At 42.0% G+C, this 27,766-nt stretch overlaps 1 protein-coding gene across 1 annotated transcript; it reads left to right on the forward strand.

The window, feature by feature from the left end:
• Positions 1 to 27,719, forward strand: LOC133398075 (semaphorin-7A). Its single transcript, XM_061669690.1, is given in 15 exon segments — positions 1 to 175; positions 1,553 to 1,683; positions 2,962 to 3,021; positions 3,095 to 3,193; positions 3,258 to 3,366; positions 4,177 to 4,284; positions 4,826 to 4,968; positions 7,593 to 7,771; positions 9,647 to 9,749; positions 9,829 to 10,015; positions 20,651 to 20,766; positions 20,834 to 20,985; positions 24,429 to 24,502; positions 26,554 to 26,783; positions 26,785 to 27,719. Coding segments are annotated over 15 exon segments (1,917 nt in total). The 5' UTR covers positions 1 to 57; the 3' UTR covers positions 26,893 to 27,719.
• The last annotated feature ends 47 nt before the right edge of the window (positions 27,720 to 27,766 follow it).

Genomic DNA, 27,766 nt, shown 5'->3' on the forward strand with positions numbered 1-27,766 from the left:
CAGAAGCACGGACTTCCCTTTCCTATTCTCACGCGCACCTGCCAGTCGCCCCGTAGGATGGCGAACTTTTTGTCAGCGCCGTATTTTCATTATTTCTTTGTTTTATGGCTTCTCGCAAGTGTTATCTCAGTGGACCCGAGGACGCTTTTGCCGAGGATGACGTTCACACAGGAAGGTAGGCACCTAGTCAAGTTGTTTAAGGCGTTATTAAAACTGGAAGGCAAAGTGAGATGTAACCGATTAAAAAAAGTCTCCTTAAACTTGGCTTTAATTGTGTGGACATGTTCTTTTACCTACCTTTTTTTTCTCCTATGTATTATTTTAAATCTCACTTTGTTACTATTAGTTATATAACTTTTAGCTTGCGTGGCTAAGTAAGTAATCAGAAGTGCCTTTTATAACCAAAACAAACATGGTTAGCACATCCCCCTCGCAGTTCCGAGGACCCGGGTTCAAATCCGGCCTCACCTGTGCGGAGTTTGCATGTTCTGCCCGAGCCTGCGTGCGTTTTCTCCGGGTACTCCGGTTTCCTCTTACATCCCCAAAACATGCATGGTAGGTTAATTGAAGACTCTAAATTGCCCATGTGTGAACGTGTGCAAATCTATATGTGCCCTGTGATTGGCTGGCGACCAGTTCAGGCTGTACCCAGCCTCCCGCTCGAAGATAGCTGGGATAGGCTCCAGAACGCCCACGACCCTAGTGAGGCTAAGCGGAACGGAAGATGGATCGATGTATGGACGAACGGCAGGCCAGATAAGGCAGGATGCGAGGAAGTGAGGGAGGAAGGAATAAAGTAAACAAGGATGGATGAAAGACGAAATGTAAGGGGCTCACTGCCACTTTTAGCGTGTCCACCAGGTCAAAACAGAAGCAACCCCACCACTGGCCTTAAAACCCTCATTTAAAACCCTAAACTCTGATGATTTGAATCCCTAACTCAGGCTAGAAACATGAGCTTGAAACACAAATCCTGGCAAGTAACCTAATTTTTAAACCCTGCTTTGAAACCCGATCTCTTGAAACTTTTTCATCACGTAAGTGTAATAAATAAGTGAACATGTAATAAATGTACATTTTGTGAGGGACCCAGAATTGCCACTGAATAGCGAAAAACTGCAAGTAATTGACGCTCCCCCAATGTTTATTATTACATTCAGCATATAAATACAAACGTAGTTTAAACTGTAAGCATATAAAAAAAATGTGATCCGAAACAAATTTATGAACATTTCAAACTCATCTTACAATATTTCACATAGAAGTTAATGTTTTACAGATGACCGACATAAAAAGTGCTTTAGTGATTTAGAAAAACTCTCCATAACTTCCACTAACAACCCAGGCTAAATGTAGCTCCTCAGACAATATACAGTTCACGCCAACGTACGTACTTGACTAAAAAAAAAAAAAAAGTTTGATCGAATCTCATCTTAAATGTAATTCAATAAGCATTCAGGTCTTTCTGGTTTGATTCGAAGCTCATGCTGTAAATTTGACTTTATTGAATTTACATGTCGTCTAACTCGTCCTTTGATATTTACCCTGGCAGAGCTCACGCTTAAAAGCGCGACGTTACCCGGCGAAATCCGCACAGTTCTTCTTTCGAGACAAGATCACAGCACGCTCGTGGCTGTCGGAAAAAGACATCTGATTTCTGTCAGCTTCCAGGATCCTCCGAAGGTAACTAATGACACCTGAAAATATTTAAATATGTGATCAAAGTGTCAAAATATGGCTAAACGACTTCATGTCACTAATGTCATCACTCACAATCAATTGCTTCTTCACTCTGTTAAATATCCCTTGAAGATTGAATAACTCTGTTCAATTGAAATAAGACATTTTAGTGGTTTGACCATGGCCACACAGTGTCAAAGTGAATGAAAATCAATAGGTTTATTTGCTCTCACATGGAGAAATATCCTCAAAGACAGTGTTTTCCAAACTTTATTAAGCTAAGGCACATTTTATTTTACATGACAAAATTCTCACCAAACAAAACACAGGTTACACAAGTTCATTATTATTATTCAGTTGTTCTGCCTGTCACCATATATTACTAGCATAGCTAGATGAAAAAAGATGCGTCGTATCGCCTTAAGTGCAATTGCATAATTTCTCACGGCACACCTGATGCTCTCTCACAGCACACTCATGTGCCGCAGCACAATGGTTGGGAATCATTGCTCAAAACATTAATGGAAGATAATTTGGAATTGCTAACCAACGTACTAAAATACTCCTATAAATAAACCTTAAATCTAAATTATCAATTATCTTTTTGGCCGTTGTTTGGCCTTGGAGGAGGTCTGCTCTTGTTCATCATAATGAATTTGTCGCAGTCATCTTTTTTGTATTCACCGATTGATTGGCCTTGAGAACTCTCATGGTTCTACTGCCTTTTAGCAATGCATTCCAGGCCCATTTTAAACACCTAGTTGTCTTTGAGTCCCTTTTACACTGCCTGTAAAAGCCAGTATTTTTTCGTCTACTTAGGTACTATCAGAGACGTAACAGAGGAAAGGCGCCCTCTCTGAGAACGGGTATTCTTCACTGTTGTATTGAATTTAATTATCCAATTGTACGAAGCCATGTCGCAGTGTGAAAGCGCACACAGTTGCGGCAATATCCCGCCTGGCACACGTACAGGACAGGGACCCCCCAAAATGTTCAGGGCCCCAGCACAGTTGTCATCTTTTTCCTCGCTGTTCGATGCCCCTGGCTATGAGAGTTGAACAGATGCGGGCCACTTGCTGTAAAGTATTTTAGACGTCACACCAGACGTTGGCATTGATTTCCTCTAGTGACCTGATTGCTCATGCAGTTGCAGCAAAATCCTGCTTTTGCAGGGTTTTGTGTAGGCACAGCCGGAGAGTAAATGACAGGTCTAGTGTTAAAGCTCCATTTTGCATTGTATATGGGTAAAAGAGGGAACAGGATGTCATGTCTCTATTGCAGACTCCCGTGGAAAGAAAGTTGCTGTGGGCCGAGTGCACAGACACTGCAACTTCGCTAAGCGTGAGACACACACACTAACGGAGCTTTTCTGATTGGTTGCTGCTCAGTTCTCATTTCCTAAAATGTCCTTTAGGGTTGCAGCTACGAAGTGGTCTTGGCCCACGAAAGGGAAGATGCCAGCAGGGTGTTTCTTTGCGGGACGGACGGAGCAGTGACACTGTGCTGTGACACGGTGAGACACTCAAGGTGAACAGAACCATGACAGCGTCTTACTGACCTCTTGTGTTTCTTTGTAGAAGCCGTCAGAGGTTCCTCCCACCTGCACCCCAGCTGACGACCTGGAGAGCATACGAGGGAGCATCAGGAGTTTTATCTTAAAGGATGCTGAACATTCTGTTCTTGTTGGTGAGTTTTGGCCTAATAAATTGGCATTTTGAGTAAACGAACAAGAAAGTCTCAAGACCCCAAGCCTAAAAAGACTGAGGAAGTTTTACTTGGCAACACTAAGTTTGGAAGGTGTTGTCTATCATTACTGGATCTACTGTACTTGAAGCCATGCCCGAAATGACACAGAAGGTTTAACCATTTTGGTTCGAATTGACCGTTTTACAGTCATTTTGGCCATTTTCAGGGGTCCTTCAAATATGGACTTAACCTAGAGATTTTGTCTGATTGCTGAAAAACTTCCCCCAGTCGCAATTTTTAAAATTAAAATTCAGTCCCCACACTCAGTTTTAAGTAGCAACATGATATTTGGTAGGCATGTCTATAATGAATAGACCTATTAAAAAAAAAGTCTCAAGAAGCTCTGTCCAAAAAGACACAGGAAGTCAGTCATTTTGGTTTGCAGCGACCATTAGGGTCAGTTTCAGTCAGCAAGTCTACTCCTGAATCACTGATTTCCTTCAAACTTTGTGTAATGTACCGTTATGCTAGGTCCTGTTCATTGCTTCTCGCAGCTTTCATTTTGGCCTGGAATGTTCTGAATGACACTTTATGATACATTTTTACCACTTGTTAAGTCGCTGCACGTGTCAAACTATCTTCTTTAAAAAAATAAAAAATAAAAAACAATTTGAAAGTAACAAATACGCCACATAACAGGTCCAAGCTATCTTAAGTTCGAGTCAATGTTGGTTCCTCTTTAGTAATACTTTTTCAAGGCCAATCTCTTTCATACAACCCCATCGTTTATTTATTCTTTTTTAATTCCAGAATCTGCAGAAGGTTCCTCGCTGTATGTCACGTACTCCGGCTCCCAGGAGTATGTGGGCGTTCACCAGTTTGGGAAGAACAGAGTGGGACCAGCAAACCACGACAAAGGTACTACATGTGATATAGTGTCTGTGTGGATTCTCAGTCATGGTAATCCGCAAGAGTTAACGCAAGACACCTGGACTCTTCCTGGTTGTTGAAAACGCTTCACCTGTGATTGGAAAGGCTTCTTCACTTTTAAATCTTATGTGGATGGGATGGGTTAGGGTACTCTGGCTTCCTCTTGAATTTCCAAAAATATACATGATACAGTAGGTTCATTGAAGACTAGATTGTCTCTAGGTGTGAATGGTTGTTTGTCTATATGTGCCCTTTGATTGGCCTGTGACCAGGTCAGAGTGTACCCCTCCTCTCACCCAAAAATCAGCTGGGATAGGCTACAGCTCACCCCACCAGTGACACAAATGAATGAGTGGTTCAAATTATTAATACAACTCTTCTATTCGAAGGCAATAGACTTTGCATGTGTACGGTACTTCATGTTGTTGTCTGACAGTGCAAACAGGTGATGTGTTGTGTTTAACCATGTGATGTTTGTGTTGAAAAAATGAGCTTAGTTGTGTGTGTTTATCTGTGTCTCTGCCTGTAGAACAGCACTACCTGGGTTTGGTGCTGAGCAAACACAGGGACGAGCCTTTGCAGGACAAAGTGTACGCCTTCTACAAGGAGAGGAATAAAGATTTGAATGTGTTCAGCAGCACATGGCTTCCATATGTCTCCCAGTTTTGCTTGGTGAGTGTTGGCCTCGCCACACACCGAGCAACGTGGCAGAAAGCGACTGACCTTCACACAAAAAATACAGCAAATTCCAACTGCATATCAGGCGATTGATTGACCACTGCACTTACAGTATACTGTATACAACCTGTGACCCTTGTCGTCGTTATTGGAAAACGTTTTTAAGCTTACCATACACTTATTTATTTATTAATGTATGTATGTTTAATTGAGCCACAAATAACATGGCACAACTGTCAAGAAAGAAGCAGATTGCCATGGCTGCTGTATCTACAGTGGGTATGGAAAGTATTCAGACCCCCTTAAAATGTTCACTTTGTTATATTGCAGCCATTTGCTAAAATCCTTTAAGTTCATTTTTTCCCTCAATGTGCACGCAGCACCACATATTGACAGAAAAATACGGAATTTCTGAAATTTTTGCAGTTTTATTAAAAAAGAAAAACTGAAATATCACACAGCCGTAAGTATTCAGACCCTTTGCTCAGTATTTAGTAGAAGCACCCTTTTGAGCTCATACAGCCATGAGTCTTTTTGAGAATGATGCAACAAGTTTTTCACACCTGGATTTGGGGATCCTCTCCAGTTCTGTCAGGTTCAATGGTGAACGTTCGTGGGCAGCCATTTTCAGGTCTCTCCAGAGATGCTCAATTGGGTTTAAGTCAGGGCTATGGCTGGGCCATTCAAGAACAGCCACGGAGTTGTTCTGAATCCACTCCTTCGGTATTTTAGCTGTGTGCTTAGGGTCATTGTCTTGTTGGAAGGTGAACCTTCGGCCCAGTCTGAGGTCCTGAGCACTCTGGAAAAGGTTTTCGTCATGGATATCCCTGTACTTGGACGCATTAATCTTTCCTTCGATTGCAAGCAGTCGTCCTATCCCTGCAGCTGAAAAACTCCCTCACAGCATGATGCTTCCACCACCATGCTTCACAGGTGATGAGCAGTACCTGTTTTTCTCCACACATACCGCTTAAATTTAAGGTGAAAAAAATTCTATCTTGTTCGCATCAGACCAGAGAATCTTATTTCTCACCATCTTGGAGTCCTTCAGGTGTTTTTAGCAAACTCCATGCGGGCTTTCATGTGTCTTGCACTGAGGAGAGGCTTCCGTCGGGGCACTCTGCCATAAAGCCCTGACTGGTGGAGGGCTGCAGTAATGGAGAACTTTCTCCCATCTCCTGACTGTATCTCTGGAGCTCAGCCACAGTGATCTTTGGGTTCTTCTTCACCTCTCTCACCAAGGCTCTTCTCCCCCAATTGCCCAGTTTGGCCGGACGGCCAGCTGTAGAAAGTGTTCTGGTCATCCCAAACGTCTTCCATTTAGGGATTATGGAGGCCACTGTGCTCTTAGGAACCTTAACACATTCAGTGTCACTGACTACTTTAGAAGTCAAATATCCATGTTAACTGGGAGGGCTGGCACTGAATGAGTTAAGTTCAGCAGAATGTTTTTTATAACCTTGGCCAGATCTGTGCCTTGCCACAAATATGTCTCTGAGCTCTTCAGGCAGTTCCTTTGACCTCATGATTCTCATTTGCTCTGACATATGCAATGTGAGCTATAAGGTCTTCTATAGACAGGTATGTGGCTTTCCTAATTAAGTCCAATCGGTATAATCAAGCACAGCTGGACTCCAATGAAGGTGTCGAACCATCTCAAGGATGATCAGAAGAAATGGCCAGCACCCGAGTTAAATATGAGTGTCACAGTAAAGGGTCTGAATACTTATGGCTGTGTGATACTTCAGTTTTTCGTTTTTAATAAATCAGCAAAAATTTCAACAATTCTGTTTTTCTTCTGTCAATATGGGGTGCTGTGTGTACATTTAATGAGGGGGAAATTAACTTTAAATGATTTTAGCAAATGGCTGCAATATAACAAAGAGTGAAATATTTAAGGGGTTCTAAATACTTTCCGTACCCACTGTATACTATAATAGTACAAAGAAAGGAAGAGGACCAAGAAATAAAAGGAGAAAGTATGGATATTTTAGCGGCTATTGGTTCCATTCATTGACTGAACTTTTCAATTCATGAACATTTCCGCACTCTCCACACTTCACTGTTTCATTCACAGGTACATATGAAATTGTAAATATAGCTAAGTATTATTGTAAAATACAATCGATGCAGGAGATACGACATGTACTGTATTGCTGTGCCTTGGCGGCTGCCGGCTGAATGTCACTTCGTATTCAGAAACATATTTTTTTGTTGTGATAACTCGCATGCATTTTGGCAACAGAGACTCTTTGCTATTCCATACACAGAGACACTACAGATGAAATTATAAATATAGTTTAGTATTGTTGTAAAACACTATTTTATTGGTACGGCTTGGCTAATGGTGGCAGCTGGGTGTGTCTCGCTTATGCCCAGAAATTTATATTATTCTGGCTGTGAAAGCTCATGTGATATGACATGGCATTTTTGATTGGCTGCTATATTTGTGACATCTCAACGCTGTTCACTCGCGGTTCCAATGAATTGCAGCAAAACTACTACCTCGCACTCTACACGTTATGTCGTCCATCCGCGTCACTTGGTGTATGGCGGGCCTTAGTGGCGCGTTGGCTGCAGATCAGTGAAGATAACATTGTAACGTTGCCTCTCTCCAGGTGGACATGGGTGGACCCAAGAACAATATGCAGTTCACCTGGACCTCCCAGATGAGTGCGAGGCTACTCTGTGGCGACCCAGAGAGCAAAAAAAACTTCTTTGAGATGGTGGACATTGACACCGTGCACGCAGAGCGATGGCAGGACACCCGCATTTATGCACTCTTCAAGAATGAATGGTGCGACTTAAAACATCCGCCAAGACTCCAGTAGCAATTCATAATGTAGTCAATCAATGGCAGCACTTTCATAAGGTTCAAGGTTTCATGTTTTTTTTCAAATGCGGACTTTCTCTTGGTTAGATTGTCTTTGATGTTTGAAAAAAAAATAAAACATTAGGTTAATTGCAGACTCAAAATTACTATTTGGTGTTTTACAAAAACATAGACCGACTAGATTAAATTAAAACAAATTGTTGTTGATGTTTATTTAAACGTATGTTAGTTTCATTGCAGACTCGAACTTTTCTCTCTTAAAACACCTACATTCAGTTCATTGAAGATTGTACGAAATGTTTATTAAAATCTACATTCGGTTCATTCCAGGCGTAAATTCATTGATGCTATTGAAAACACACAAAGCATAAATCGTCAGACACTAGATTATTTTTGAAGAATACATTTTCCCCAATATTTGAAAAACTACGTCTATTATAGTAGTTGAAGATTGTCTTCTGTATTGACGAAAACACATAAGGAAGGTTCATTAATAACTCTGAAGTGTCTCTGATGTTTGAAAAATTGCTAGCGTTACGTTAGTTGAGGACTAAATTCTCTTCAGTGTTACCAAAGTGTTACATAGGTTTGGTTTGTTGAAGACAGTTGTCTTTGTTGTTTCCCAAAACGGATACATTAGACTCATTGAAAAAACTAAAATCATGTACATTAAGTTGACTGAAGACTGCCTCAGATGATTGAATAAATTTGGGACTTTTGGTATGTTGAAGACAGCATTGGTCGGTGTCATCAAAGCATGTAGGTTAGATTTGTTGCAGATAATTGTTTCTTGTTTATGAATTTTTTTTTATTTTGAGCAATGAAGATTTTCTCAAATGCTTGATAAGTCAGTTGAAGACAATGTGGTCTTCAGAATTACAAAAACATATTGGCTCCATTTGTTGAAGACAGTTGTCTGATGTTTTACAAAAACATAAATGAGAATCATTGGAGACTCTAAATGATCTCAAATGGTTGAAAGTTAGGTTACGGTTCATTGAAGACTGCTGTCTTTTGAGTTCCATATCGTATGTTTCCTGAAGACTAAATTATCGTTGTTTACTAGTTTTGTGGATACATTTGTCTTTGTTTACAAAAACGTGTGTTAGGATCTTTTCCAAATGCTTAAAAAAACAAGTACGTTAGGATAGTTTAAGAATAGAATGTATTCTTGTTATTTATTGTTCTATTATTGTTCTAAAGGTTAGCTAAAAACTCTTCAATGTTTATGAAATGGGGTTGGTGAAAGATTAATAGTGAACAGTATGCGTGATATACTGTTGTAAGTAGATGGATTTGTTCTGGCCTACATTTAAAGTGAGTGTGTGCTGTGCATGTGTCAATGTTGACTTTTGTTTTTCACCTCTTTGCTTATTTGTTGACAAATTACTGAGTCTTCCTCACTAGTATAAACATCGACCCTCTCTGCAGAGCAGCTGACTGAAGAGTATCTGCAACATTTGCACAATCAACATTGTCCCAGACTATCGTACTACTCGCTTGAAGTCTCGGCGCCCTTTGCACAATGGTCATTGCACCGGACTATTGCAATATTAGTCATTCGAACTGCTCTAAGTGCTAGAGGACTCCGCATCTTTTTTCATTACCAGACAACTAGCAACCCTTTATTGCTCAGTGACTGTTCTTCTCAATGTTTTTATGTCTCAAAAGTGTTCTTTGTCAATTGACTGTCTGTTGTCGTACTAGTGCGGCTCTAATTACCGGAGACAAATTCCTTTTGTGTTTTTGGGACATACTTGGCAAATAATGATTTTGATTCTGAATTTGTTTACTTAGCACAGAACAGGTTTCTAAGCAGTGTCACCCCTCTGGTTGCAGGAACATGAGCGCCGTGTGCGTGTACTCCATGCAGGATATCCACGACGTCTTCAGCAACTCTCCGTTCAAAGGCTCCGAAAATCAACAGGGCCGGCCCAGGGGGGTACGAGAATGTAGAAATAACACTGTTGATCTTTCATCGTGACATGAGAGGCTCCAACCAAAACCTTCCTCTTCTTCAGTGCGTTTCAGACAGCACACATCTACCTCTGGCCGTCCTGAGGATGACCCAGATAAACTCTGAGATGGAGGAGTGGGTGAGGCCTGTGACGAAGTCAGGCCCACTTCTCATCAGCCACCACGTGTACACCCACATTCACGCGGATGCTGCTTTCACAAAGGAACACACACTTCTCTTTTTGTCTCGAAGTGAGTATTATGCTACTGAAAATGACTCCTCGAAGGTGGTAAACTGTTGCTTGCCGTAAGCAGGTCACAATAGGCCATTACCCAAACAAATGCTTGACCCTCCTTCCACCAAAAGTCAGGGACATTTGACTATTGTGAGTGCTCCCCTTGCTAGTTAGTAATGATAACTGCCGAGTAAATAATCCACAGATTTTTTTTAAAAAAAGTTCAAGTTATACTTGGTCAATGCAGCCCTATGGGTGGCACAAGTCAGTGCAAACTGTAGGCCGGTCCCAAGCCCGGATAAATGCAGAGGGTTGCGTCAGGAAGGGCATCCGGCTTAAAACCTCGCCAAACAAATATGAGCGTTCATCCAAAGAATTCCATACCGGATCGGTCGTGGCCCGGGTTAACAACGTCCGCCACCGGCGCCGTCAACCTGCGGGGCGCCGTTGGAAATTCAGCTACTGTGGGTCGAAGTCAAAGAAGAAGAGGAGGTGGAAAGCGGGTTCTTCGGGAGAAAGAGAAGAGGAAAACACAGAGCCTAGAACTGAATGTGGGGACTTTGAATGTTGGGACTATGACAGGAAAATCTCGGGAGTTGGTTGACATGATGATGAGGAGAAAGGTTGATATATTGTGTGTCCAGGAGACCAGGTGGAAAGGCAGTAAGGCTAGAAGTTTAGGGGCAGGGTTTAAATTATTTTACCATGGTGTCGATGGGAAGAGAAATGGAGTCGGGGTTATTTTAAAAGAAGAGTTGGCTAAGAATGTCTTGGAGGTGAAAAGAGTATCAGATCGAGTGATGAGGCTGAAATTTGAAATTGAGGGTGTTATGTGTAATGTGATTAGTGGCTATGCCCCACAGGTAGGATGTGACCTAGAGGTGAAAGAGAAATTCTGGAAGGAGCTAGATGATGTAGTTCTTAGCATCCCAGACAGAGAGAGAGTCGTAATTGGTGCAGATTGTAATGGACATGTTGGTGAAGGTAATAGGGGTGATGAAGAAGTGATGGGTAAATACGGCATCCAGGAAAGGAACTTGGAGGGACAGATGTTGGTAGACTTTGCAACAAGGATGCAAATGGCTGTAGTGAACACTTTTTTCCAGAAGAGGCACGAACATAGGGTGACCTACAAGAGCGGAGGTAGAAGCACACAGGTGGATTACATCTTGTGCAGACGATGTAATCTGAAGGAGGTTACCAACTGTAGTGGTAGGGGAGAGTGTGGCTAGACAGCATAGGATGGTGGTGTGTAAGATGACTCTGGTGGTGGGGAGGAAAATTAGGAAGACAAAGGCAGAGAAGAGAACCATGTGGTGGAAGCTGAGACAGGACGAGTGTTGTGCAGCTTTTCGGGAAGAGGTGATACAGGCTCTCGGTGGACGGCAGGAGCTTCCAGAAGACTGGACCACTGCAGCCAAGGTGATCAGAGAAGCAGGCAGGAGAGTACTTGGTGTATCTTCTGGCAGGAAAGGAGAGAAGGAGACTTGGTGGTGGAATCTCACAGTACAGGAAATCATACAAGGAAAGAGGTTAGCTAAGAAGAAGTGGGACACTGAGAGGACCGAGGAGAGGCGAAAGGAATACATTGAGATGCGACACTGGGCAAAGGTAGAGGTGGCAAAGGCAAAACAAGAGGCATATGATGACATGTATGGCAGGTTGGACACTAAAGAAGGAGAAAAGGATCTATACAGGCTGGCCAGACAGAGGGATAGAGATGGGAAGGATGTGCAGCAGGTTAGGGTGATTAAGGATAGAGATGGAAATATGTTGACTGGTGCCAGCAGTGTGCTTGCTAGATGGAAAGAATACTTCGAGGAGTTGATTAATGAGTAAAATGATAGAGAAGGGAGAGTAGAAGAGGTAAGTGTGGTGGACCAGGAAGTGGCAATGATTAGTAAGGGGGAAGTTAGAAAGGCATTAAAGAGGATGAAAAATGGAAAGGCAGTTGGTCCTGATGACATTCCTGTGGAGGTATGGAAGCATCTAGGAGAGGTGGCTGTGAAGTTTTTGACCAGCTTGTTCAATAGAATTCTAGTGCGTGAGAAGATGCCTGAGGAATGGAGGAAAAGTGTACTGGTGCCCATTTTTAAGAACAAAGGTGATGTGCAGAGCTGTGGCAACTATAGAGGAATAAAGTTGATGAGCCACACAATGAAGTTATGGGAAAGAGTAGTGGAGGATAGACTCAGGACAGAAGTGAGTATTTGCGAGCAACAGTATGGTTTCATGCCTAGAAAGAGTACCACAGATGCATTATTTGCCTTGAGGATGTTGATGGAAAAGTACAGAGAAGGTCAGAAGGAGCTACATTGTGTCTTTGTAGATCTAGAGAAAGCCTATGACAGAGTACCCAGAGAAGAACTGTGGTACTGCATGCGGAAGTCTGGAGTGGCAGAGAAGTATGTTAGAATAATACAGGACATGTACGAGGGCAGCAGAACAGCGGTGAGGTGTGCTGTAGGTGTGACAGAAGAATTTAAGGTGGACGTGGGACTGCATCAGGGATCAGCCCTGAGCCCCTTCCTTTTTGCAGTGGTGATGGATAGGCTGACAGATGAGGTTAGACTGGAATCCCCGTGGACCATGATGTTTGAAGATGACATTGTGATCTGCAGTGAAAGCAGGGAGCAGCTGGAGGAACAGTTAGAGAGATGGAGGCATGCACTGGAAAGAAGAGGAATGAAGATTAGCCGAAGTAAAACAGAATATATGTGCATGAATGAGAGGGCTGGTGGGGGAAGAATGAGGCTACAGGGAGAAGCGATAGCAAGGGTGGAGGACTTTAAATACTTGGGGTCAACCGTCCAGAGCAATGGTGAGTGTGGTCAGGAAGTGAAGAAACGGGTCAAAGCAGGTTGGAACGGGTGGAGGAAGGTGTCAGGTGTGTTATGTGACAGAAGAGTCTCTGCTAGGATGAAGGGCAAAGTTTATAAAACAGTAGTGAGGCCAGCCATGATGTACGGATTAGAGACAGTGGCACTGAAGAGACAACAGGAAGCAGAGCTGGAGGTGGCGGAAATGAAGATGTTGAGGTTCGCTCTTGGAGTGACCAGGTTGGATAAAATTAGAAATGAGCTCATCAGAGGGACAGCCAAGGTTCGATGTTTTGGAGACAAAGTTAGAGAGCGCAGACTTCAATGGTTTGGACACGTCCAGAGGAGAAATAGTGAGTATATTGGAAGAAGGATGATGAGGATGTAGCTGCCAGGCAAGAGAGCTCGAGGAAGACCAAAGAGAAGGTTGATGGATGTCGTGAGGGAAGACATGATGGCAGTTGGTGTTCGAGAGGAGGATGCAGGAGATAGGCTTACATGGAAAAGGATGACGCGCTGTGGCGACCCCTAACGGGACAAGCCGAAAGGAAAAGAAGAAGAAGAAGTTATACTTGGTCATGTATGGGCACATGTGCACACAATGTACTATCCTATCATGTATTGTTTAATTAATATGATCTTGCAGCACAGTGAACCACGGGTAGCACATCTGCCTCACAGTTCTGAGGTCAAATCCAGCCTTCCTGTGTGCAGTGCGCATGCCTGTGCGTGTTTTCTCCGGGTACTCCAATTTCCTCCCACATTCCAAAAACATACGTTAGGTTAAATGAAAACTCTAAATTGTTTAGGTTTGACTGTGAATGGTAGTTTGTTTATATGTGCCCTGCGATTGTGCCCTGGAGCCTATCCCAGCTGACTTCGGGCGAAAGGCGGACTACACCCTGAACTGGTCGCCAGTCAGTAGCAGGGCACATATAGACACGGACAACCATTCGCACTCACATTCACACCGTCACTGAGTGGGAACTGATCCCACGCTGCCCGCACCAAAGTCAGGCGAGTGCACCACTACACCATCAGTGACTTTGTAGTAAGACTTGCCAGCTGATTACGATTGGACTTGTCTACAGTTACGTGGCAATTTGTTTGTGCAGTCACAATTGAGGCAGTTGTGTGAGAGGTGTTTGCAGCTCCCAATAAGTCAGTACTATCAATATCTACAAATAGAAAGCTACCATAGTAGGAATTAAGAGGATTTGTGCTGGCTTTTCTCTTAACCTTGTAACCATGGGCATACCGTTATTATATTCCGTTTTATGCTGGGTTTTTTTTAGTTTTCAAAGCTGGTAACTATTCCATCTTATATTTTCTTTGTCCCACTTTGTTCTCACTTTTTTCAAAAACTTGACGTGCTTGAAAAAATCAGTTCAGAGATCAGTTTTGGATTCCTCACCCAAAAATTTGTTTAAAACAGCTGTCAGCTCTAACTCAACAAAATTGTGTTCCCACTGTAATATGATCGTTTCTCTCAGCAGTTGTTCATGTTAAGTGCTACCTTGTACAACCTCAATTCCAATGAAGTTGGAATGTTGTTTAAAATGTAATTAAAAACAGAATACAATCATTTGCAAATACTTTTCGACCTATATTTAATTGAATACACTACAACAATGTTCCAATTATTAATTTTTTTTTTTTTTTTTTTTGCAAATGTTCTCTCATTTTGAATTTGATGCCTGCAACATGTTCCAAAAAACCTGGGACAAGGATGTTTACTGCTGAGTTACATTACCTTTCTTTTTAACAATGCTCAATAAGCATTTGGGAACTGAGGACACTAATTGTTGAATGTTTGTAGGTGGATTTTATTGCCATTCTTGCTTGATGGACAACTTTAGTTGCTCAAGAGTCCAGGGTCTCAGTTGTCATATTTCGCACTTCATAATGTGCCACACATTTTCAATAGTAGACAGGTTTGGTCCGCTGGCAGACCAGTCCAGTACTCGCACTCTTTTACTACAAAGCCACACTGTTTTTACGCATGCAGAATGTGGCTTGGCATTGTCTTGCTGAAATAAGCAGGGACATCCCTAAAAAAACACATTGCTTGGATGGCAGCATATGTTGCTACAAAACCTGAATGTACCTTTCACCATTAATGGTGCCCTCACAGATGTGCAAGTGACTCATGCCATGGGCATTATATTGTATGGGCACCATACTGTCACAGATGTTGCCTTTTGAACTTTGTGCTGATAACAGTCTGGATGATGAAAAGTCCTTTTCTTCTTTGGCCCGGAGGACATGACATTCATGATTTCCAAAAACAATTTGAAATGTGGACTCGTCAGACCACTTTGGGTCAGTCCATCTCAGATGTGCTCGGACCAGAGAAGCCAGCGTTGTGTATGAACGTTGTTGATACAGCAGCTGCAATAAGTATTTAACATGTCACCGTTTTTCTCATATCTATTTCCAAAGGTGCCATTTACATGAAAATTTCACCAGATGTTGGGAACAATCCAAGTAATCCATAAATACAAAGAAAGTAGAACAAATAAGACGAGAAATTAAGTTGTGTGTAATAATGTGAACTGACACAGGGAAAAAGTATTGAACACGCCAACTGGTATTTATTTAATACTTGGTACAAAAGCCTTTGTTTGCAATGACAGCTACAAGACGCCCCCTGTATGAAGAAACTAGTCGCATGCATTGCTGAGTTTCAGTTCTTAAAAGCATGACAATTTCACCAGATGTTGGGAACAACCCAAGTAATCCGTACATATAAAGAAAGTAGAACAAATAAGATGAGAATTAAATTTCCATCCATCCATTGTCTTCCGCTTATCCGAGGTCGGGTTGTGGGGGCAGCAGCCTCAGCAGGGAAGCCCAGACTTCCCTCTACCCAACCACATCCTCTAGCTCCTCCGAGGGGCTCCCGAGGCGTTCCCAGGCAAGCCGAGAGACGTAGTCTCTCCAGCGTGTCCTGGGTCGTCCCCGGGGTCTCCTCCCAGTGAGACGTGCCCGGAACACCTCACCAGGGAGGCGTCCATGAAACATCCTGAACAGATGCCTGAGGCAGCTCATCTGGCTCCTCTCAATGCGGAGGAGCAGCGGCTCTACTCTAAGCCCCTCCTGGATGACCGAGCTTTTCACCCTATCGCTACGGGAGAGCCCGGACACCCTGCGGAGGAAACTCATTTCGGCCGCTTGTATCCGGGATCTTGTTTGAGCCACAGCTCGTGACCATAGGTGAGAGGAGGAACATCGATCAACCGGTAAATCGAGAGCTTTGCCTTTCGGTTTAGCTCCTTCTGTATCGATCGATGCAAAGTCCACATCACTGCAGACGCTGCACCGATCCGCCTGTCGATCTCCCGTTCCATTCTTCCCTCACTCGTGAACAAGACCCAAGATACGTGAACTCCTCCACTTGGGGCAGGATCTCATCCCCGGCACTCCACTAGAAATTCTGTCCATAAACGTTATGAACAGAATCGGTGACAAAGGGCCCCTCTCTTCACCCGAGTGTCCAAGACATGTGGCCGCAACTCCGATGACACGACCACAAAGTCGATCATCGAACGGCGACCTAGGGTGTCCTGGTGCCAAGTGCACGTGTGGACACCCATATGCTTGAACATGGTGTTCGTTATGGACAATCTGTGGTGACCACTGAAGTCCAATAACAGAACACCACTCGGGTTCTGATCGGGGGGGGCCGTTCCTCCCAATCACGCCCTTCCAGGTCTCACTGTCATTGCCCACGTGAGCATTGAAGTCCCCCAGCAGAACGATGGAGTCCCCAGCGGGAGCGGTCTCCAGCACCCCCTCTAAGGACTCCAAAAAGGGTGGGTACTCTGAACTGCTGTTTGGTGCATAGGCACAAACAACAGTCAGGACCCGTCCCCCAACCCGAAGGCGGAGGGAGGCTACCCTCTCATCCACCGGGGTAAACCCCAACGTACAGGTGCCAAGCCGGGGGGCAATAAGTATACCCACACCTGAATTTAATGTGTGTTTAATAATGTGAAAAGACGGGGGAAAAGTATTGAACACGCCAACTGGTATTTATTCAATACTTTTGTACAAAAGCCTTTGTTTGCAATGACAGTTTCAAGACACCTCCTGTATGGAGAAAGTAGTTGCATGCATTGCTCTGGTGTGATTTTAGCCTATTCCTCCACACAAGCAGTCTTGAAGGTTCCGTGGGCTTCTTTTTATGGACCTTGAGTTTGTTGTTTCAATAGATTTTCGATTGGAATCAAGTCAGGTGATCGACTGGGCCATTCTAGCAGTTTTATTCTTTTTCTTTGAAACCATTTGAGAGTTTCCTTTGCAGTATGTTTTGGATTATTATCCTGCTAAAATGTCCACCCTCCTTTCATTTTCATCATCCTCGTAGATGGCAGCAGATTTTTGTCAAGAATGTCTCTGTACATTTGCTCATTCATCTTTCCTTCAATAATGTGAAGTTTACCGGTACCATTTGCTGAAAAGCAGCCCCACACCATAATGTTCCCACCTCCGAACTTCATTGTTGGTATGGTGTTTTTCGGGTGATGTGCAGTGCCATTTCTCCTCCAAATGTGGTGTGCATTATGGTATCCAAACAGTTCATTTTTATTCTCATCTGACCAGACTATATTCTCCCAGTATTTAACTGGCTTGTCCAAATGTTGCTCAGCAAACCTTAAACAAACTTTGATGCTTCTTGCGTGATGAGGGTGCATACAGGCCATGGCGCCAGAGTGCATTACTCACTGTTTTCCTTGTGACAACAGTACCTGCTAATTTCAGGTATTTTTGAAGCTCTCCACAGGTGGTCCTTGGCTCTTGGACAACTCTTCTGATTATTCTCTATACTCCTCTGTCACAAATCTCGCAAGGAGCACCTGATCGAGGCAAATTTATGGTGGTATGATTGGCTTTCCAGTTATGTATTATGGCCCCAACCGTGCTCACTGGAACATTCAGAAGCTTAGATATGCACCTGTAACCAATGCCATCATGATGTTTCGCAACAATTAGTTTGCGATGGTCTCGAGACAGCTCAATGCTCTTTTACCCATTATGAGATGTGTCTTGACTCACACCTTGGCAATGAGACCTTTTTGTAGGCCATCAATTAGGACTGAACCAGCTAATATTCATTTGCACTGACAAGGGGCTGGATTGCTGTTTGATTATTGATAGATTTTAGGTGTTGTATTGCCTTTTTGTACTTCCCTTTCTTCATATGTTCAATACTTTTTTTCCCTGTGTCATTTCACATTTTTACACACAACTTAATTTATGAGCTTATTTGTTCTACTTTCTTTGTATGTATGGATTACTTGGGTTGTTCCCAACATCCGGTGAAATTTTCAGGTCAATAGCACTTTCGGAAGTATATTTAGTGAGAAAAATGGTGAAGTGTTGAATACTTATTTAAGCCGCTGTAAATGGCTTTCGCTTTGCATGGTAGAGTTTTAACTTGCATTTGTAGATGTTGCGACGAACTGCATTAACTGACAATGGTTTTCTCAAGTGTTCCTGAACCCACGTGGCAATATCCTTTATACATTGGTGCCAGTTTTTAATGGAATGCCGCCAGAGGTGTTGAATGTCACATGCATTTAATGTTGTTTTTCATCCTTGCGCTTACGTGCAGAGATTATTCCAGATTCTCTGAATCTTTTGATATTATGGACTGTAGATGAAGAAATACCTACATTCCTTGCAATTGTGCGTTGAGAAATGTTCTTAAACTGTTGGACTATTTGCTCATGCAGTTGTTCACAATGTGGTGAACTTTGCTTGTGAACAACTGAGCCTTTTGGGGAAGCTCCTTTTATAACCAATCATGACATTCGCCTCTTTCCAATTAAACTGTTCACCTGTGGAATGTTCCAAACATGTGTTTTTTGAGCATTCATCAACTTTCCCCATCTTTTGTTGGCCCTGTCCCAAGATTATTTGGAATGTGTTGCATACATCAAATTCAAAATGAGTGACTATTTGCAATAAAACAGGAACAGTCATCAGTTTCAACATTAAATATCTTGTCTGTGTAGTGTATTCAGTTGAATATAGTTTGAAAAGGATTTGCAAATTATTATATTCGGTTTTTATTTGTTTTATACAATGTTCCAACTTCACTGGAGATTGGGTTTGAATGATAACGATCCACAGTCAAAGTCCACACCATGGTCTGTCACGCTTGAGCGAGCAATGTGTATCTTGTACAATTCATTGTGATGGCTCCTCTTGCCAGGTATTCATGATAATGCCACCATGTACAGTAGTAATACAGAGAATGAAAACGAATAATCAAAGTAAAAAAACGGTCCACAGCACACTTGTTTGTGCATGAGCAAATCAATGCACTCAGTGTACCTATCATAATGTGTGCGATCCCTCCTCTTGCCAGTGTTTCATGATAATGTTCAGCTCCACTTTTAGGTAAAGAAATACACAGACTAGAAATAATTCACAAATCTCTGTCATGCCTCAAATGGCCCAGTGGTGTGTACGCCCTCAAAGACTCATTGTGATATGCAAGAATATACCTTGCTATTGTCCAAACAGGGCAAACCAGCCCGGGCATGGATGATGTGTGTGATGTTAGGTGGACTAAAGTAGAAAATGTCACATGCTAGCTTCGGATGTCGATCATTTTACAATGATGTTAATTTACTCTGTACGCATGATAATGTTGTCACTTGCACACCAAGTTAATTGGAAGCCTGATGTTAGATATATTTTAGTGATTGTGATTTCCCAAAAAAACCTAACATTGATAGTGTTTGGATGAAATGAGGAATTATGGACTTACAGTTACTTCGGTAAGTCTATTTTAGCCTTTCAGAAGCCTGTGGAACGTCATTACCAGAAAAGGCATTTGTAACACTGGTTGTCATTGGAGGAAGTAAGCAATTGTGGACAAATAAAGTTACTTCAGGTAAGTTTATCTTGGCCAATCAGAAGTCTGAAGATAGTCCACCCATCCAGCCATTTTCATACCGCTTATCCTGTTGAGGGTCAGGGTGGAGCCTATCCCAGTTGACTTTGACCAAAGGTCTAGCTACACCCCTGACTGATCGCCAGTCAATCACAGGGAACAGATAAAGACAGACATTCGCTCACACTAATATTCACACCATCGGTGAGTGTGAACAGAACCCATGCTGCCTGCTCAGAAGTTAGGCAAATGAACTCTTACGCCATCAGTGACTTCCTGAAGAAAGTCATTTCCAAAAAAAAGGCACTATAACTGGTTTATTGGAGGAAATGAGCAATTATGGACTGATGATTAAGTTACTTCTGTAAATCTATTTTAGCCTACCACAAGCCTGAAGAAGATTGTTTGCGGAAGAAAAGCGCTTTAACAATAGTGATTGGAGGAGTACTACTACAGTGTAAGTCCATTTTAGCCAGTCAAAAGCGTGAAGAAAGTCCTTTCCAGAAAAGGAACTGAACACTGATAATGATTTGAGGAAATGAGGAATTGTGGACTGATAAAGTAACTTCTGTCAATCTATTTTTGCCAAACAGAAGCCTGAAAAAAGTCGTTTCCGGAAAAGGGTCTAAGATAAGTCGACCCATCATTGTCTAGCTAAAATTATGGTGATTAAAGCAAACAAGGACTTCTGGAGTACTGCTGTACATCCATTTTAGCCAATCAGAAGCTAGAAGAAAGCTATTTCTTTTTGACTAAAAGTTCAAAGCCACAGAAAGAAAATGCACTAGATGTTTTTAAACATCCCCACATTTACATGGACATCGTCTAAAAATATTAGAACAATTTGTATACCTGTATTTCTTAGTTTGTTTATGGCACTTTCTGGTGTTATTTACTGTCCCCCTGACTTGCTGTTTTTCATCAGATTCTGGAGGAGTAGACAAAGTGGTGCAAAACACAAGCATCGCCTTCATTGTCGCAGAATACAGACCTTTTACCCACAGAGCTCATATTGACAGCATCATGCTTCATCCTACCACTGTGAGTAGATGAAAGTTTACATCCTCTCCACTGGTTAAATACATTAATCCTAACAATCATTTCACAGAAGAATCTTTACGTCAGCTCGAGCGGTCAGCTAATCCAGATGGATGTGGCCGACTGTACCCACTATGGAAACACATGCGAGGACTGTGTGTTGGCGCGAGACCCTTACTGCAGCTGGGATGACACCCGCTGCACTGCCACAACCACCACCAGGTCTGACATACTTGTGCATCCAGCGTACATACAGACACACACCCTCACCACGGTGTGACCACAGTGACCCAGAATGCTGTGACAACGTCGCACCTCGCCAGGAAATACACTGGTGTGCAAAAGAGTTTGCACACTTTCCTGAGTTCTTTTTTTATTATTGTTTTTCACCTACCCACCCCATTACAACATAGTAATTTCTGTAGCCACCCCTCGGCCTTATACTGCCACACCTGTTCTCAGTCAAGAAATTACTTAACAAGGACCTGCCTGACAAACTGAAGTACACCAAAAGATCCTCAAAGGTTAGACATCATGCAAAGATCTAAAGAAATTCAGGAACATATGAGAAAGAAGCTAATTGAGTCCCATCAGTATGGAAAAGGTTATAAAGCCATTTCTAAAGCTTTGAGACCCCAGCGAACCACAGTGACAGCCATTATCCACAAATGGCGAAAACATAGAACAGTGGCGAACTTTCCGAGGAGTGGCTTGTCAACCAAAATTACGCTAAGAGCGCAGCAACAACTCATCCAAGAGGTCCCGAAAAGACCCCACAACAACATCCAAAGAACTGCAGGCCCCACTTCCCTCAGTTAAGGTCAGTGTTTATGACTCCACCATAAGAGAGTGGGCAAAAATGGCCTACATGGCAGAGTTCCAAGATGAAAACCACTGCTCAGCAAAAAGAACATTAAGGTTCATCTCAATTTTGCCAGGAGACATCTTGATGATGGGGGGCTGAGCGGCTGTCCATATGGCCCATATCTGAAACAGCCACTGTTGTGTTTTCTTTGTGTAATATTTGCATTTGTTTGATAATGGGAAATATTTAAGTATGACAAACATACAAAACAGTAATCAGGTAGGAGGCAAACACTTTTTCACACCACTGTACTCAGTCACAACTGGTGTGGCTGCATTTTTTTGGTACAGCTACCATTAAGAGATTCATATCTGTAGCTTCTCACTTTGTTAGCAGTTTTGTATCGGTAGGTGTTGTTTTTATCATAAGAAAAACCCATTGGTAGATAGAAATAATGTTTTGGCACCAAAACAAACTGTGCAGCTATTTTAAATTAACATTTTAACATTATTAACTGTCATACAAGTGTACAATTAAATCAACCACTGTAGAAAAATATGCAACTAAAACAAAACTATCATCCATCCTTTGACAGAGATGTCAAAAGTACAGGTATTCAGTACTTAAGTAAAACTGTGCAAAAAATAACTCTGGTAAAAGTAAAAGTACTGAAGCTACTACCTTACCCAAGTACAAACATACACACTTATAAATGTACTTCAGCAAAAAAAAAAGTAAATCGACATTTTTCAAACCAATAATAAAATACATAGTGAGATTTTTGTATCTCTCCAGATGATTGACATGCGTTCTCTGGCGGCAACAATGGACAAAACAAACAAAAATAAAAATAGGTAAGCTTAATGTGTGTAATTATAAACCATCTTTGAGTGACTAGAAAATGTGCTTTACAAGTCGAATGAATTATTATTAAATGAAAAAACAAGCATTTATTTGTACTATTAAAATAAAGTTTTCTCCAGTACAACATAAATAGATTAAAATCCATCCATCCATTTTCTGAGCCGCTTCTCCTCACTAGGGTCGCGGGCGTGCTGGAGCCTATCCCAGCTGTCATCGGGCAGGAGGCGGGGTACACCCTGAACTGGTTGGCAGCCAATCGCAGATTAAAATAAACATGCGAAATAGGGAGGGGGCGGTGGCAGGTGGCTGACTAAAACTAGTAAAAATGAGCAAATTATGGCTATTTTCTGTTTTGGGTTTTTTACCGTTTTTTGTTTCGGCATAAATGTTGGAAATATGTTAAGGCTCAAACGTGACATAATTTACTGCCAGTGAGCTTAGCTAGAATTCATCAAGCTGGCTTTGTAAAAGATGTGGTTCAGCCAAAAGCATTGCAGGCACTTTTGAAAAAAGAGCCAAAAAGATATTCTTACCTATGAAATGTTATTCCCAGGTCGGAGTTCCCTTGTTGTGATTGTACGACGTGTGTGCAATCGTACGCAGCACAATCCGCAGGCATCCTTGTTATTTTGGTTTACGACCATGTCGTTCGTCCACAAACATGGAATGCGATGACTCTTTGCCCCACTAGCATAGCTACATGGAATGTTCACCCACTAGCTTAGCAACGCCATAGGCACAGGGCTCATAGAGTAGTGTCGTATCTATGATGTTTATGATCAAATGCGCTCAACTTCCAGTTTCTGGTTTTACGGTGTTCTGCTTTTTATGTCGCATCGTCGCTAACTTTAGAAGGTTTTAAAAGTAACAAGCTCATTTTTAAACATAAGGAGTAGACAGTACATATATTTATTTAATAAGTAAAAGTAAAAAGTTGCCAGAAAATAAATACTCAAGTACAGATACCTGGAAAATCTATTGAAGTACAGTAAAAAGGGACAAGTACTTCGTTACTTCGTTACTTCCCACCTCTGCCCTGTGATGACTGTAGCAGTTGCAAAATCCATCAAATGACAGGGAATCTTCATACATGACTAACTAATTTTGATTTATTTTTTTAAAAGTAAAATGACTCACAGTGACTGACTTGAGTTAGTACATATTAGAATGTCAACTCATACCGATGACATGGAGCAATGCTGACTCACAATGGGCGATACTGTCACGTTTGGGGTTTGGTCGAAGGCGAGGAACGCAAGGCAAGAACATGGAGGACCCAAGTGCAGGGAAGCAGGGAGGCAATGCAGTCGTGACGGGAGTAAATAAAAAAAATATTTTTTTAAATAATTTTTAACAAAGATCATGAAAAAGTCTAAATGCTAAATTAACAAAATCCAAAATCTAAACGCAAAGTAACACTTGAGTAAACCCAAAACAAGAAACAAGACATGCCTGTTGAAATAACTGAGCGACATCTGGCGATAATGACACCTGACTATGACATACTGCAAAGACATGTGACAATGACAATGAACTGAAAGAAACCAGGGAACTAAATACAAACAGATTGACGCGATAACGAGGAACACCTGGACCAGACACGAGTGGCTGGAGAGAGCTGATTGGTCGACGCAAGGTAGAAGGTTGACGAGAACAGGTGGACACAACAACCTAATGAGCACACGACAAACATGGAACACAAGCAAACATGGAACAAAACTAAACACAACCCACACTAAAACACAGACCATGACAGATACATGGATGCCCACATACTTGTAAAGTCTAAAGAGAACATTTCTTACAAAGGTTCCAATGTCTATTCTGAAGGATCAAGTTCTCAATTCAAGTTGTAAGTTATATCTAAAGTGCTATAATCTTAAGGGCTAACATCTAAAGTTGTCAAATCTGATGTGTAAAGTTGTGACATCAAAAGTTCAAACGTCTCGCGTTGCAACATCGTAAGTGCTGATAATACATGTGTTTTGTTTGACAGTGGTCTAGTGGTTCAGGATGTGAACTCGGGAAATTACCACTTGTGCTCATCCTTGCCTCATCATTCAAGCAAAGGTTTGTTCCAAAGGATGTTATTTTTAAAATGCACTACTAGTACAGAGTGTTTCATTGGGATTCAATGTGTAGAGAGTGTTGTGAAATGCAAATGACCAGTCACAATAAGAGAAACATTTGCATCATGTTTTCTTTGGACAGCGGCTCTACTCATCATTAATCAAATATTGACATTTTCATATTATTTGAAAAAAGAATGCACATAACATAAAATAAATACATGTTATCTTGTCACTTGTTGCTTCTAAACATATTAACGACACATTTCACCTCGGTGTTACAAATATGAATACACCCATGAAATTGACACATCAACACAACACAGCTGCTTCCTTATCACCTTCTGCTGTTATGACCTGCATGATATGAGCACCTGCTGTGTGAGTGAGTGAGTGAGTGAGTGACAGTTATCTACAGGTGGGCTTTTTCCAACACAAGTGTCAGCATGTTGATATCAGAACACTAAACACTTTTTCACGTCGTCCATCTTATGGGAATCAAAGCACTAGTGCACATTTGTTGAGACATAGATGCAAGTACACGAAACTAGAACAAATTTAAGAAGTCAAGAATGCATGTATAAGTAACTAGAGCAAGCGAAAGTCAAGAGGACGGCTAAATGCTAAAATAACTTAGCATTAGCATACATTTGTAAAGTTACATAATATACTGTAGTCACAATCTAAAGAAGTCACAATCAATGAATGGCTAAATACTAACAGAACTTAGTATTACAATGCATTTTTTTAAGTGATAGATACCTAGTCATTGAGAAGCTCGGTCATCCGGGAGGAGCTCAGAGGAGAGCCGCTGCTCCTCCACATTGAGAGGAGACAGACGACGTGGCTGGGGCATCTGATTCGGATGCCTCCCTGGTGAGGTGTTCCGGGCACGTCCCACCGGGAGGAGATCCCGGGGACGACCCAGGACACGCTCGAGAGACTATGTCTCCCAGCTGCTCTCGGAGCGTCTCGGGGTCCCCCCCCCCGCCGGAAGAGCTGGATGAAGTGGCTGGGGAGAGGGAAGTCTGGGCATCCCTGCTAAAGCTACTGCCCTCGCGACCCGACCTCTGATAAGTGGAAGATGGGTGCATGGAGGGATATATAGTCAGAAGCTAAAGATGTCAAGCCAAATGTATGGCTAAAAAGTGTTGTGTCCCTGGGCAAGACACTGAACCCACATTGCCCATGAATTAATGTGACTGGATGTGATTAGATATTTGGTGGTAGTCAGAGGCGCCGTAGGCGCAGAATGGCAGCCACGCTTCACAAGTAGCTTACCACCACTAGGGTGTGACTTTGGCGTGAATGACTAATGTGTGTGCAATTGTGAAGTGTCTTTGAGTATCATGGAAAGTGCTATCTAAATGTAATGCATATTATTATTATTATTATCATTATCAGAAGTCAAGCCAAATTATTGTATGGCTAAATGCTGACAAAATGTTAAATGACCTGGTCAGAAGCTAACAAAAGTCAAGCTGATGTTTTGCTAACTTGGGTGTTAATGCTAACAGAACATTCCATTACCAAGTGAGACAAGTAAGGAAGTCAAGAAAGGAATGTACGTACTAACAGATGTTATCATTAGCGTACAGTGATAAAACACGGTTAGAAACTAGTAACACACATTGACTAGTAGTCAATTTAGCGGCTAAATGCGAACAGATTTTAGTGTTTCAATACTGTAATGCCCTCGTGTGTGGTTAAGGATGTCGCTGATGCACTTTAGTCACCTTATTACCATGAGCGGTAACAGAATACACAGTCATACACGAGCCGTTATCGGCTACCTACATCTCACGCCCACTCACTCCACACGCAGACTGACTGATTTGAGTAAACGTTCAAGCTGAAATGTCCCTTTGCGCTTTCATCTTGGTGATGTTAGAACCTTGTGCATAAATTACGTTTTCTGACTGAATGGTCAGAAGCAAAGGAAATCCTCAATTTAGGGGTTAAATACTAACAGAAAGTAGCGTTAGCATGCTTTTCTTGTGCAAATTGCAATTTGTGCAATATTTTGTAATAAACGGGCCATGATGTTTGCAGTGGTCGATCGCTCAAGCGTGCCCGAGGTGGCAGTGGCACTTCCTCTCGGGTCCCAGTACTTCCTGAGATGCCCCTTGGTGTCCCGCCACGCCCGCTACAGCTGGCGTCACGGGGGCAGCGGAGCCACGCCCTGCGTCTGGAGCCCGCACGGGTGCTTGCTCTTGATTGACAGCAACCAGGAGGGGGAGTACACATGCGAGTCAGAGGAGAGAGGCTACAGCCGCGTGCTCGTCCCGCTATGCCGTACGCGTCGCTGGCGGTGCTACGTCAGCGGGACGCTCTGCCGGGCTGCTATTTTGGCTCTGTGCGCTCGCTGCTCTCAGCTGCACAATAATGTAAAAAGATGGACCATAACTGCATTTTCGTCTTTTTATTTATTGTAATGTAACAAAAAGTATGTACAGTGCATCTGGAAAGTATTTACAGCCCTTTCCTTTTCCACATTTTGTAATGTTACAGCCTTATTTCAAAATGGAATACTTTATTTATTTATTTTCCCCCTCAAAGTTCTACATATAACAATCCAGCATGACAACATGATTTAGTTTTTGACGTCTTTGTGAATTTATTGAAATTAAAAAACTAAAAAGCAAGCCCTGCTGTGAATATTTATAAAAAAAAAAAAAAAAATAAAAAAAAAAGTATAGTTGACACCCCTCCTAAGTATGTAGATTATTGCCTATATTAATACTTCAGAACAAAGCTACCACAAACACAAAAATATTCATTTTACATGAACACTCTTCAAAATAAATGGCTTATGAATAAACACACAAATGGCATGTGCACATGTACAGTAAATTAGCTTGTCTCACAGGCATGATGTATCACTTCAACAAACTTCCTCGGCAATAATTACTGTCCTATATTTCCTATTTAGACAAGGTTTTGGCAGGATCTTCTGGCGTCTTATGGTGTGTTACATAACCAAATGTAGAAAAAGTGAACCGCTGTGAATAAGAGGTTTTGGGGTTTTCAAGATTTTGTCTTTTATTTTTATATATCATATTTATATATATTTTTTTGATTTTTGGGTGAAAAGAAACACAATGTGGAGATACAGCCATTGTTTCTTATAGCTGTTGGAATTTAATTGGTAAAATTGCAACATTGCTTTTGATTGTTTAAAAAAAATAAATTATGTCCAATGAAAAGGATCTCTGAGATTTGTCGGATTTTTTATTATTTATTTTTTTTGGTCAAAATAAACAGC

The sequence above is a fragment of the Phycodurus eques genome, chromosome 2, assembly GCF_024500275.1.
Source record: "Phycodurus eques isolate BA_2022a chromosome 2, UOR_Pequ_1.1, whole genome shotgun sequence".
NCBI classification, from domain to species: Eukaryota; Metazoa; Chordata; class Actinopteri; order Syngnathiformes; family Syngnathidae; genus Phycodurus; species Phycodurus eques.